The sequence below is a fragment of the Hibiscus syriacus genome, unplaced genomic scaffold (genome assembly GCF_006381635.1).
Source record: "Hibiscus syriacus cultivar Baekdansim isolate YM2019G1 unplaced genomic scaffold, ASM638163v2 tig00110032_pilon, whole genome shotgun sequence".
In the NCBI taxonomy this organism is placed as follows: Eukaryota; Viridiplantae; Streptophyta; class Magnoliopsida; order Malvales; family Malvaceae; genus Hibiscus; species Hibiscus syriacus.
In genome coordinates, this window is record NW_024062573.1 from 273357 (window position 1) to 286866 (window position 13510).

General features: G+C 35.2%; 1 protein-coding gene across 1 annotated transcript; it reads right to left on the minus strand.

The window, feature by feature from the left end:
* Nucleotides 1-6368: 6368 nt before the first annotated feature.
* LOC120213566 (pathogenesis-related protein PR-4-like) lies at nucleotides 6369-13142 on the minus strand. Its single transcript, XM_039211670.1, has 3 exons — nucleotides 13046-13142; nucleotides 6661-6872; nucleotides 6369-6566 (listed from the first exon to the last, which is right to left on the minus strand). The coding sequence occupies exons 1-3, from the start codon at nucleotides 13140-13142 to the stop codon at nucleotides 6369-6371; spliced, it is 507 nt and encodes a 168-aa protein (XP_039067601.1).
* Nucleotides 13143-13510: the final 368 nt, after the last annotated feature.

Consider the following 13510-nt stretch of genomic DNA (forward strand, 5'->3'; position numbering starts at 1 on the left):
GTATACCTATTATGACATTTGTCGACGTCCTGAGTCCGTTTTTTTGGGTATATTTTGTCAAATTCAAACCCGATAAGCTGTTTTTCACTGATTTATCACCCGATTCAATCCGTTTTTCAGAATTAAGTCCCGTTTTTTATGAAATTTATATTGTTATGTATTTGAGGAATTATTGGAAGTTGAATTAAAGATCGAGGGCATTCGAATGGAATTTACATGGTCGATCAGTATGATACGAAAATTAAGGTAATACTTTACTACCTATTTCCATGCTTTATGGAACATGTTGATAACAGGTAAATGCATGGATGTATATAGTTGGTCTATTATGCCTGTTTGATTACGGATGGACTCGATCTGAATACGGTTTAAGTGATAAATTGGTTTAGACTCTATTGAAGTATATAAAGTAAATGGAAGAGTGGTAAGAAATGATGTTTAGTATAGTGAATAATATGAAGAGAAAATGTTTTTAGACTTATATAATTCTCATTAATTTCGTTAAAAGGATTAATACCAAAATCACTTGATTAAGGAATTACGAAAATACCCTTATGATGAAAAATAGTCTGAGTTGACTCCAAATAAGGAAATACTCTTAGAATTCATACCTAACCCGATAAATTATTGATTTATTTGTTAAGATCCTACGTTGGTACAGAAAATTCCTGATAAACCCTTCGAAACATTTGAGAAGGCAAATGATCCGAAAATTTCCGAGTTATGAGTAATTACCTGAAGAATAAATTATAGAGGGTGCTCTTTTGTCAGAAATATTCGAAATGATTGAAATAGATGATAAGTTTGAATTAAGTGATAAGATCAGACAGAAACAAAAGATTGAAATATTCTGGATCAGTAAAATGACCAAAATACCTTGGAATGCAAATGACCCAGGAATATTACTAAGCTCAGGAATGATTGAATACCCTGCGTAATGAATTGATCAGTCGGCAAGTATCAGTTCTAGAAGTAGTTCAGCTCGAGTTGTTCGATAATCCGATAGAGCGACATAGATGGTAAATGTCCTGAATCTTCATTCTCCCTTATCAGCTCAAATCACTCTGGTCATATCTGAAAAATAAGTAATTCATATGAAAACGATTCTGAAAAACTTTCTGAATACTTATGTCTCCGAAAGCTGTCCGAATACTAAATGATCTTGATAAGTCACGTTCTGAATAACCGATGATCTCATCAGCTAATAAACTCTTCCGATATTGATTCTAATTTCTGTCATTCTATCGGTACACTAAATATCTATGTTTCTCTGTCCGATAAAATTATCCAGTACCTCCGAACCATATCTGTAACCTCTAGTGTGTTCCCTGATCATATGAATGCTATATCTGATTTCTGTTATGATTTCTATTCTAAATTCTGTTATGATTTCTGCTCTGAATTCTGTTATGATTTCTTCTCTAAATTCTGTTATGATTTCTAATATCTATGTTTACTGACGAAAAATGTTTTATTCGAGGTACTCTGGATCTGGTATAAAGACTCTGGCAGGTTCAGGCACTGCGGTTAATTCCTTTTATAGGTTCTGCATCGACTGGTAATTCCTTATGGACCTAAGGCGAACCTTGGATAGGCTCTGTGGCCTCGAGAATTTTCTTGGGTAGGCTCGCAAGCCCCAAGGTACTCCTTTAGGTTGTGTAGTTCAGGGGAACTGCACATGGCGTTTGGTTGGAGGATGATTCGGAGTTTTTAAATTAAAAACTCATGTGAAGTTTTAATGACTGTGATTTGTACTATTTTTAATAAAAAAATAAATGTTTTAGATGATTTATGGTAACACACTAGATAACATATTTTGATCCTGAACCTAGACATCCATAATATTTCCATCTGAACTGAATATTATTGTTAGTACCTGAGATATCAATGAGACCTTAGCTCAAGCTAAGAATCCGTAGATATATGAACCAATAAGGAAATATATGTTTATCTATATCTGCACGTTCTTCAGCATCATCTGGTAGTTCTGTATTACTGAGCTTTCCAAAGCTCACTCTGTTACTCACATTTTCAGGTTAAAAGAATCGTACCAGTGCATCTGTCAACATCAGTAAAGGAGTTCTTCCGTCGTTGTTTGCAGAGTACGACACATGTGATTAGGGGGCATGTAATTTTATTTTGATTTATATCCGAGTATGAAAACCTATTTTATTTCTGCATACTGAAAAGTCATTTTATGCGTTACATGTTTTAAGAAAAGTTTTAAATTTTCCGCTATTTTTACGGTGGGTCGCTCCGGTGGCTCTAATATGACACTCTAAATCGAATCGGGTTACCCGTATCGGTCTGAGGGGGTTACATTTAGTGGTATCAGAGATTTGGTTTGAGTCAAAATTTTAATGATAGACCCGCAGGTCGAATGTCAAAAGGTGTCCGATCAGTACATGCCCTAGATTACAATCGTACCTCTCTGAGTCGGAACTCCAAGGTTGAGTCCCTATGTGTAACGAGTAAACCTAAGTTTTCTATCTATTAGGACTCTATCATTACATAAAGGAATATCAATATCGTCTGTCTAAATTCTGTAAAGTACTTCATGAGCCATGTGATAGTTACTCATTTGAGAAATTCTAAACCAACTCCAGAAATGAAATTGGGAAATGTTATTGCTCTATGGGCCTATTTTTGTAACCAAGGCTGAATTGATTCCACAAGGATAAATCTGTTATGATTCTGTTATTTGAATGAGGAAGAGTTCTGAAGAAAATGTATACTCAACTGGTTAAGGATTAATAGAGTATCAATACTTCTATAAAAGCTACTGAAAGATATGAAATAACTAATGGAAGTTTCATTTATGCAATTATGTGACATGAATGAATTTTGAGGACGAAATTCTTTTAAGGAGGGGAGAATTGTCACACCTCAAATTAGGGGCTAAAAATTAAGAAATTATAAAGTATTGGATTTAATTGGTATTTTTGAAGAAATTGAGGATTAAATTGAAAAATTTCAAAGTTGGCAGACTGTTTTATAAAGTGCAGGAAATTCAGTGACTAAACTCATGATTTAACCATTTTTCTTTAGGAGAGAATTATAAACCTCTCCCCCGTATGTTCTGCAGATTGTTTTCCCATTTTTTCCCCTCAACCCTCCTTTGATCTCCGATCTACTCACCGTCCGACCACCGTTTGATGAACAAAAACCACCATCGTGTTCGTTGTCGACTGATGAACAAAACCCCTCAAACCTTTCATCGTGAATTATCGTCGTTTGTCGTTAATTTCAGTCAGAAGGATCGTCAGTTTAACACAATTTTCACTGGTTTTCCGTCGATTCACGTCAATCTGGTCACCCGTTTTTGACACCTCCCACACCATCGTGTTCCTTGCATCGTTTTGAGTCCACTGGTGTCCTCCGTGTCTCCGTCATCACAGGCGCGTGGAGGGGGTGAGGAAGTCAAAGTTTTTGATGTTCCCGAATAAAGCTCTCCGCCGTTCAAAATTTTGAACCAAGCTTGGTAAGTGTCTCAAAATGCCTTAAAATAATTTTTAGAAAATTTTTGGGAATTTTTCGGACACCGTAACACTGTTCATGCGCCCCACAGCCACCCCCTGAGAGTAGGCTTTGTCTGGTAGTAGAAAAAGAAAGAAAAAAAATCGGTTTGACATGTTTGAACCGGTTTGATCGGTCCAACCAGACCCGACCCGGTCCGACCCTTCTGGCTGACCCGACCCGTTGACCACAGTTGACCAGTACTTTGGCCGGTGTTGACCGACCATTGAACGGCTGTTGACTTTTTTCGAGTATACCTATTTTGATGTTTTTTGACGTCTTGAGTCCATTTTTGGGGTTTATTTCATCAAATTCAAACCCGATAAGCTATTTTTCACTGATTTATCACCCGATTTGATCCGTTTTCAGAATTAAGCCCTGTTTTTTATGAAATTTATACTGTTATGTATTTGAGGAATTATTGGAAGTTGAATTAAAGATCGAGGGTGTTCGAATGGAATTTACATGGTCGATTAGTATGACATGAAAATCAAGGTAATACTTTACTACCTCTTTGCATGCTTTATGGAACATGTTGATAATGGGTAAATACATAGATGTATATAATTGGTCTATTATGACTGTTTGATTATGGATGGACTCGAACTGAATACGGTTTAAGTGATAAATTGGTTTAGACTCTATTGAAGTATATAAAGGAATTGGAAGACTGGTAAGAAATGATGTTTAGTACAGTGAATAATATGAAGAGAAAATGATCTTAGAGTTATTAAATTCTCGTTAATTTTGTTAAAAGGTTTAATACCAAAATCACCTGATTTAGGAATTATGAAAATGCCCATGTGATGAAAAATAGTATGAGTTGACTCTGAATGAGGAAATACTCTGAGAATTTGTACCTAACCCGATAAATGATTGATTTATTTATTAAGATCCTACATTGGTATAGAAAATTCCTGATAAACCGTTCAGAACATTTGATAAGGCAATTGATCCAAAAATTTTCGAGTTATCAGTAATTACCTGAAGAATAAATTATAGAGGGTGCTCTTTTGTCAAAAATGTTAGAAATGATTGAAATAGATGATAAGTTTGAATTAAGTAATAAGATCGGACAGAAACAAAAGATTGAAATATTCTGGATCAGTAAAATGACCAAAATAACTTGGAATGCAAATGACCCAGGAATATTACTAATATCAGGAATGATTGAATACCCTAGAAGGGCAATAAATTAATCATTCGACAAGTATCAGTTCTGGAAGTAGTTCAGGTCGAGTTGTTCGATAATTCGATCGATTGACAAAGATGGTAAATGTCCTGAATCTTCGTTCTCCCTTATCAGCTCAAATCACTCTGGCCATATCTGAAAAACAAGTAATTCATATGCAAACGATTCTGAAAAACTTTCTGAATACTTGTGTCTCCGAAAACTGTCTGAATACTAAATGATCTTGATAAGTCATGTTCTGAATAACCGATGATCTCATCAGCTAATAAACTCTTCCGATAGTGATTCTAATTTCTGTCATTCTATCGGTACACTAAAGTTCTATGTTTCTCTGTCCGATAAGATTATCCAATACCTCCGAACCATATCTGTAACCTCTAGTGTGTTCCCTGATCATATGAATGCTATATCTGATTTCTGTTATGATTTCTATTCTAAATTCTGTTATGATTTCTGCTCTGAATTCTATTATGATTTTTAATAATTACGTTTACTGACGAAAAATGTTTTATTCGGGGTACTCTGGATCTGGTATGAAGACTCTGGCAGGTTCAGGCGCTGCGGTGAATTCCTTTTATAGGTTCTGCACCGACTGGTAATTCCTTATGGACCTAAGGCGACCCTTGGATAGGCTCTGTGGCCACGAGAATTTTCTTGGGTAGGCTCACAAACCCCAAGGTACTCCCTTAGGTTGTGCAGTTCTGGGGAACTGCACATGGCATTCGGTTGGAGGACGATTCAGAGTTTTTAAATTAAAAACTCCTATGATGTTTTAATGACTGTGATTTGTACTGTTTTTAATAAAAAAATAAATGTTTTAGATGATTTGCAGGAATACACTAGATAACCTATTTTGATCTCCTGAACCTAGACATCCGTAATATTTCCATCTGAACTGAGACACACTAAAAACCCCAAGTCGTCGTTGAACATCTGAGGCTCAATTTAGAACTTGATTAAATTAATTGTGTTTCAGTCTTTGTCAATTTCTTATTAAAAAATAATGGATAAAGATGGGCAATTGTTGGAAATAGATTTCTTTTGGGCTTTTCTTCTGAACTTATTATTATGCTTCGACTATTGTTTGATATTATGATTAGTGATGCACGTTGAACGTTTGAGCCATGCTGTTGAGGGGAGTTTTAAAAGAGAGATTATTAGCGTATACTGTTTTTTTCTTAGCAAAGTCTGTCTTATTAAATAGAAAAAAGAACATATCAGATCACCTTTTGCCTCGTATACTGTTTGTTCATGTCTTGTTGCAACAAAATAATAAACAACGAGTGCTTTAGTATTTCACTTAAATTGGAAATTTTGACTTTTAATATGACTAAGATTATTCATAAATTGGCAATGAGGAGATAAATGAATGAGCCTGATGCTATAATTAGATATATAATAATGATATTATGGACCTTGGGAGTTGCAATAGAGAGTAATGCATACAAGCAAGCAAACGAGTTGATAATTAAGCAGTGATCATGGATCCCACGTACACTTGTTATACAGGATGATCATTATTACAAACTGAAGAGCAAGCAAGCATTTCTAGCTAGCTAGCTATTACATGCAGTAGCTGCATATTTACTTTTTATCTAATACGTTGATCATGAAACCAAGTGGGGGATCTGAGGTTTAAAATGAAATTTAAGGTTAAATATTATAGTGCATGATGGAGACGAATTGTAGTATCATCACCACAATCCACAAATTCATAGTTCACTGTAAGATGCCCGTCCCACCTGCCTTTGTCATCCATGATCTCAGAAAACGCTGGATAGTCCAAATCCAAACTTGGCCTGGTGCATGTATCCAGCACTCTCACCGTCACGCTTTTTCCATTGGCAGTGTTGGTCACCTGCATTCATATATGCATTCTGTCAATTCATGCACGCATGGTTTCTAGTAAAACAGAAACAAATTTATTTTGCTTGAAAACAAAGGGAGCTTACTTTTAAGCAGAGTCCACATCTTGATTGTGGCTTAGGAATCTCCAGTCCACAGAAGGCGGTCCAATAATAGTTGCTGCGCCATTCAATAGTGTTAGATGCATATTCAGGGAACTGGGAGCAGTAAACGCCTACCTTTGTTAGACTCCAGTCATTCTCTTTAACCTTGTAGTCCGTCCAATAAGCTGTCGCATCTTCAGCAGCCATGGAAGAACCTATTGCCCACCCCAACATCACAATGCAGCTTATTAGTATAACCCTAATTACTGATCTCTCCATTCTTCTTTTTCTTTTTGGCCTATTCTTCTGCTTGCTTTGAATGATATATCCTTTCCTGGGATACGCTCTTATTTATAGGCAAAGTTCCCCCCAAAGGCTTTACAGGATAGCCATCACTTGTCTTTATTTTAATCCTCTTCGCAATTGGACTTCATGTATTTTAATCAATCTATATACACCCACATGATTTTCATGCTTCTTTTGTTCTTATTTTATAGGATCAAATCTGCCTTCCTAATTCCTAGAAAGATCATGATAACTTTTATTATTACTATAATTTTGAATTTGTTCTATTTGCTTTGAATGATACAATTTCTTGCGATATACTTTGTTCTAATAACCTTAACTTGCTTGTCGGCGGCACTAGAGTCCAATTTTTCCAGCAATCTGAAAACTTGATCAATTAGTTTTGAATCTAGTATAATACATGTTATCTAATTCAGCCCATCAAAACCAATGCATATGAAACAGTTAAATGAACGAATTTATGTTAATTGAGCATTAATTTGATTAACACTGTTAATATCTATGAGATTTGAGTTTAAGTTTATGTGTTTATTAACTCTCAAGATAAATTTATATATGCAACGTCCTAAACCTGATCAAGTTTATTCTTTGTTAAAATATGCATTTATAGTTAACTGCTTCTTCTTTGCATGCACATCAAAAACAATTTTATCTTTACCTTTTGAAAGGGCTAAATCTGGAATATTTCATTTCATGTTGTATTAAACAATTCTTCAAGGTACCCACGACCACTGGTGGATGTACATGGCCTCTGGGGTGGGCACTTAAATATTCTAAAATAGGAATTCTCTTTTGAAATTTAATTTTTTAATTAATTATTCATTTTATTAATTGTACCCACCCTAAAATTTTATCATGCTCATCACGTACAAAAATTTTATATTATAAATATATGTGTGCCCACCATTGAATTTTTCTTTTGGATCCGCCGTTGTCCATGGCTAAATAAGCCTCTTTTGGAGAAACATATGATAAAACATTTCTATCATCTGGATCTTGCTCGTTATCAGTTGGCACATCCATTACTCCTTGAATAATTTCTTCATCCATAAGTGACTCAATCAAAGATTTATGAATACCTTCAACATCACCAATTTATTGTTCGAGAGGCATATATTTACCCAACCGGATTTTACAATGTTGAAATTAATTTGCAATAGTTGTAGGCTTCACATCAATATTCCAAACAACATTAATGAAATGGCTTGTATCGAATACATTAATCTTTTCAGGATTTAGTTCTTTCTCGTAACTTTCCAAGATGCTAGAATGAAAGCAACACTGATAATAAATAATTTTAAATGCTATAATAGTTCTAGCATCACATGAATGAATTTTCTATGTTGAATGTGGATGCAAAAAGAATAATTCAGTGTTTCTCAAGCCTTCAATAACCTTGGGATGGATTGGGCAGTTGTCTACTATAAGAAACACCTTCCTACCAGTCATTCTAGAATTAAACCATCGAAAAAAATTATTGAAAAAGCAATCCCATCATCTATGCTTCTTTTTTGTTAGCTCTATAATTATAGTTAAGAATGTCAATATCCACCCGTTTAAAGCATCTAGCATTAGCAAATTTACCAATAATCTAAAGAGGCCTTTTATCCGAACTATCCTCTTTGCAACAAACCACAACAATAAAATTTTCCTTGTCTTTTTTGGTCCTTCTAATTGCTTTGTAGTCAGTGAATGATATTCTTGCAAACGATAAAATAAATTTATTTCATTCTTATTATAGATATAATTCCAATTAAAATTTTCCAATTTAGCTCTTATTGGAGGTAAAACATCGTCAATATTCTCCGTAACAACTGAACCATCTTCATCAAATCTTCTATAAGACTTAATCCTATGTCTAGTCTTGAACCGCTCTAGCCAACCACATGAGAAGTTAAATTCAAAATTTTCATCACCATACATTTTTTGCTGAAATTTTTTCCCTTTAGTTTGAATCATTTCTACAGTCATGTTTAATTTTTCTTGATAGCGGATAAACTAGTCATACAATGCCTTCCTTAATTCAGGAAATTTGACTGTTTTAAATCTTTTAACATTATTGTTCTAAAATATTATCAGGGGAGGTTTGATCTATACTTTATAGTCCGATTTCTTCGGATTATTTAGACCATGTGGAATTGATTGCTATGAGAACAACCCTTTAATTGTTTATTGAATCTGAAAAAGGTGTTCATCATGAGTTGATCGTAGAATCAGATACTCAAGTTGCGGTGTCATGAGTTACTAAGTCGTTATTGAGATCCTGGATATTTTGGAACTTCATCATGAGCTTTGATAGGCTCCCCATAGCTCCGCGGAGGTGTTGTTTGTTCTACCAAATTTCCACATAAACCCACCTATCCAATCATCATTTTCGTCCCTGATTACTCCTCCCGCTTTTGCTAACTCAGTGGTTGATTTACACCCTCATCCATGTTGATGATCCAGCAACTTGCCGAAGATTTCATATATCTTACCCAAACCAGCTCTATCGTCACGAGTTTGTATGTTGTCATCAACGCTGATCCTGTATCCCTTACCAGCTTATGTGCGTAATTTACCACCCGACATTTTTCGCTCTTCTCTTCGAAGACCTGTTCTTCTAAAGACTCCATATTGTCATCAAGAAGAGTATACCCCAACTTAAATCATCCCCATGTCTCTCTTTGAACAATAGTTTTCCCTTAAGCCCCTGTCTATCTCCCCATAGTTCCGTGGAGGCGCTGTTTGTTCTACCAATTTTCAACATAAACCATCTATCCAATCACCATTATCGTCCCTGATTATTCCTCCCGCTATTGCCAACTCCGTGGTTACTTTGCACCTCACATCCGTTTTGTTGATCCAACAACTTCCCGAAGGTTTCATCTATCTTACCCAAACCAGTTCTCTTATCACGAGTCTGTATGTTGTCATCAATGCTGATATAGTATCCATTGCCATCTTATGTGCGTAATGTGCCACTCGACTTGAATTTTCTCCATTCTCTTCGAAGACCCTTTCGTTTCTGTTCCTCCAAAGACTCCATATATTCGCCGAGAAGAGTATACCCCAGCTTAAACCATCTCCCATGTCCTTTTTTGAACAATAGTTTTTCCTTAAGCTGTAACCCCCTCAGACCGATGCGGGTAACCCGATCCGATCTGGATGTCACATTAGGGCCACCAGAGTGACTACTATAAAAATCTCAGAAAATTTAAAACTTTTATTAAAACATGTAAATTAAAAAAATGATTTATGAATACAAAATAAATTTTATTAGTATTCATAAATAAAATAGATTTTCAGACTCGAATATAAAAACAAAATACAAGATATATGCCTCCTAATCATATGCACCGTACTCCACAAATGATGCCGATGGAAATACCTACTGATGTTGATAGTTGCACTGGTTCAATCATTTTAACCTGAAAAGGTGAGTAACAGAGTGAGCTTTGGAAAGCTCAGTAATACAGAACTACCAGATGATGCTGAAGAACGTGCATATAACAGATAAGCATATATTTTCTTATTGGTTCAGACTTATACAGATTTTTAGGATGAGCTGAGGTCCCACTGATATCTCAAGTAATAACAGATAGTAAGTTTTCAGTTCAAAGGGAAATATTTCGGATGACTGGGTTCAGGAGATCAGAATAGGTTATCTAGTGTGTTCTCGCAAAACTAGTGAAAAGATACAGATCTTTTTAAAACATATTTTTAAAAACTATAGTAATCCCTCCAACCGACAAGTCCAAATGTGTAGGTTTCCCAGAACCATACACCCACCGTCAAGTCCATTAAGGCCCTGAGCACAAATCCTAGGGGCCTGCAAGTATTCTTCCTCCAACAATACCCCGCAAATAATACATGTTCCGTCCGTAGACGGATATATCAAAAATCAAAACATAATTCAGGTCAGATATCATAACAGAATCCAGGTCAGGTATTAGAACAGAATCCTACTCAGGTATCATAATATAATTCAAATAAGAAATCAGATAAAATATTTATGTGATTAGGGAACACACTAGTGTTTACAGATATTATTCAGAGGTATTGGATAATCTTATCAGGAAGAGAAACACAGATCTTCAGTATACCGATAAAATGATGGAAGTTAGAATCACTATTGGAAGAGTTCATTAACTGACAGAATCATCAGTTATTCATAATATGATTTAAGCTGATAAGGAAGAAATGAAGATTCAATCTATGTCGATTGATCAGATTATCGAACAACTCGAGCTGAACAACTCCCAGAACTGATGCTTGTCGACTGGTCAATTCATTTCCCTTCCAGGGTATTTACTCTTTAATACCAAAAATTCTTGTCCATAGATCATTTTAGGAATCATCGTTAAATAGATATTCCAATGGTCTTTATTTCATTTCCACGCTTCAACGATATCAGGAAATGCACATACTTGATTTATGGTTCATAACCCATAGTAATGATACACTGTGTAAACCCATCAGAGTTTCCAGACTTATCCAAATCACTTACTTAATCCTCAGTCATTGAGGTTACTTAGTTCATTTAGCAGTGAAGTCCATTCCAGTTACTTCAGAGTTTTCCAGAGTAATTTAGACGTGTACTTTCGTTCAGTTCAATTTGGTATTTATGGTTGATTTGTCTAACATATATCCATTTCTTAGTACATAATGCGATCTAGAGTTGATCTGAGTACTTCCAGAATTATCATCAATTCAAACTTGAGGAGACAAACAAGAATTCAAGTGGTATATATGCTATTCAGGTACTGACATAACATTAGCGTTGGTCGACTCACTTAAGCTGAGTTCCATAACTTTTAAGGGTAGTACAACACCCATGTTTATTGGATTCCTTAATTAATCCAAGATATTTACTTAGTCTATTCTATAAGGGTATTTTGGTCATTTTGGTGCTTGATGTTATTCCAGTTATTTTAAAGCTTGAGGATATCCATTCATTCCTAGTCTTGGTGATATTCTTGGGTCATTTCTATTCTAGGGGTATCTTGGTCATTTTACAAATCCAGAATATTTTAATCATTTCCTTTCGTCTGGTCTTATTATTTAATTCAAACTTATAATCTATTTCATTTTTTTCAAACAATTCTGATAAAGGAGCATCCTCGATAAATTTGTCTTCACGTATTTACTCACAACTTGGAGATTTACATATTATCAGAGTTTTTCTGAACAAAAGTAGGATCTTAACAATTAAATATGTAATTTATCGGGTTAGGTACGAATTCTCAGGGTACTTTCTCATTCATAGTCATCTCGGACTATTTTTACCTCTAAAGGGCATTTTTTTGTAATTTCTTAACCATGTGATTTCGGTATTAAAATTCTTAACAAGGATAATTATAATCTAGAGATTCTAAGGTTAATTGCTTTCCTGGATCAACTATGAACTAGAAATGATTCCTTTATCACTTCACAAAACTTGTAATTTAATTCCAACTATCCTCCAATTTCTTATATTAGTAATTTGATCCATATTCAGTTACCTACTTTTTACAGTATTCGTATCAAGTGTAGGAATTAATCAACTATCCAGATAAAACTAAACATTTTTGTTCATGCATTTACCAATATCAACATGTTCCATAAAGCATGAAAAGTTAGTAATGTATTACCTCGATTTTTGTAACACCCCAATTTAGAGGCTAAATTTTAGGAATTTTAAAGTGGTAAATTTAATTTGATATTTTGGAAGAAATTGAGGATTAAATTGTAAAATCGTAAAGTTGGCAGTTCATTTTAAGAAGTGCAGAATGTTCAGTGACTAAACTCATGGTTTACCCATTTTTTATAGGATGAATTATAAACTCATTCCCGTATGTTTTCTGCGCATATTTCCCAGTTTTCCTCCTCCATCAACCCTCCTTCCAACTCCGATCTACTCGTCATCCGATATCCGATCGACGAACCGAAACTCATAGTGTTCGTTGTCAACTGATGAACAAAACCCCTCAAACCTCTCGTTGTGAATCAACGTCGTTTGTCGTTAATTTCAATCGGAAGTATAGTCGATTTTAACTCGATTTCCGTTGGTTTTTCATCGATTCACGACTATCCGGCCATTCATTTTTGACACCTCCCATACCATCGTGTTCCTTGTGCAGTTTTGAGTCTGCCGGTGTCTTCCGTTTCTCCATCATAGCTGGTGTGTGGAGGGGTGAGACTATCAAAGTTTCCGACATTTCGGAATTGAGCTCTCCGCCATTCAAAATTGTGAACCGAGCTTGGTAAGTGTCTCAAAACGCCTTAAAATAATTTTTAGGAATTTTTCCGGGAATTTTCTGACATCTTATCACTGTTCACGCGCCCCACGCGCCACTCCCGAGAGTGGGCATCGTCTGGGTGTTAATTTTGTAATTAATTTTTGTTTGGGGTGCTATTTGTGTAAAATTCGGGTATTAGTTTTGTAAATATTTGCAGAAGGTGGCTAATTTTGTTATTAATATCTGTTAGGGTGATATTTGTGTAAAATGGTCGACTGTTGACCTGCGTTGACCGGCGTTGACCACTGCTGACCAGAACTTTGACCGGCGTTGACCGGGCATTAAAC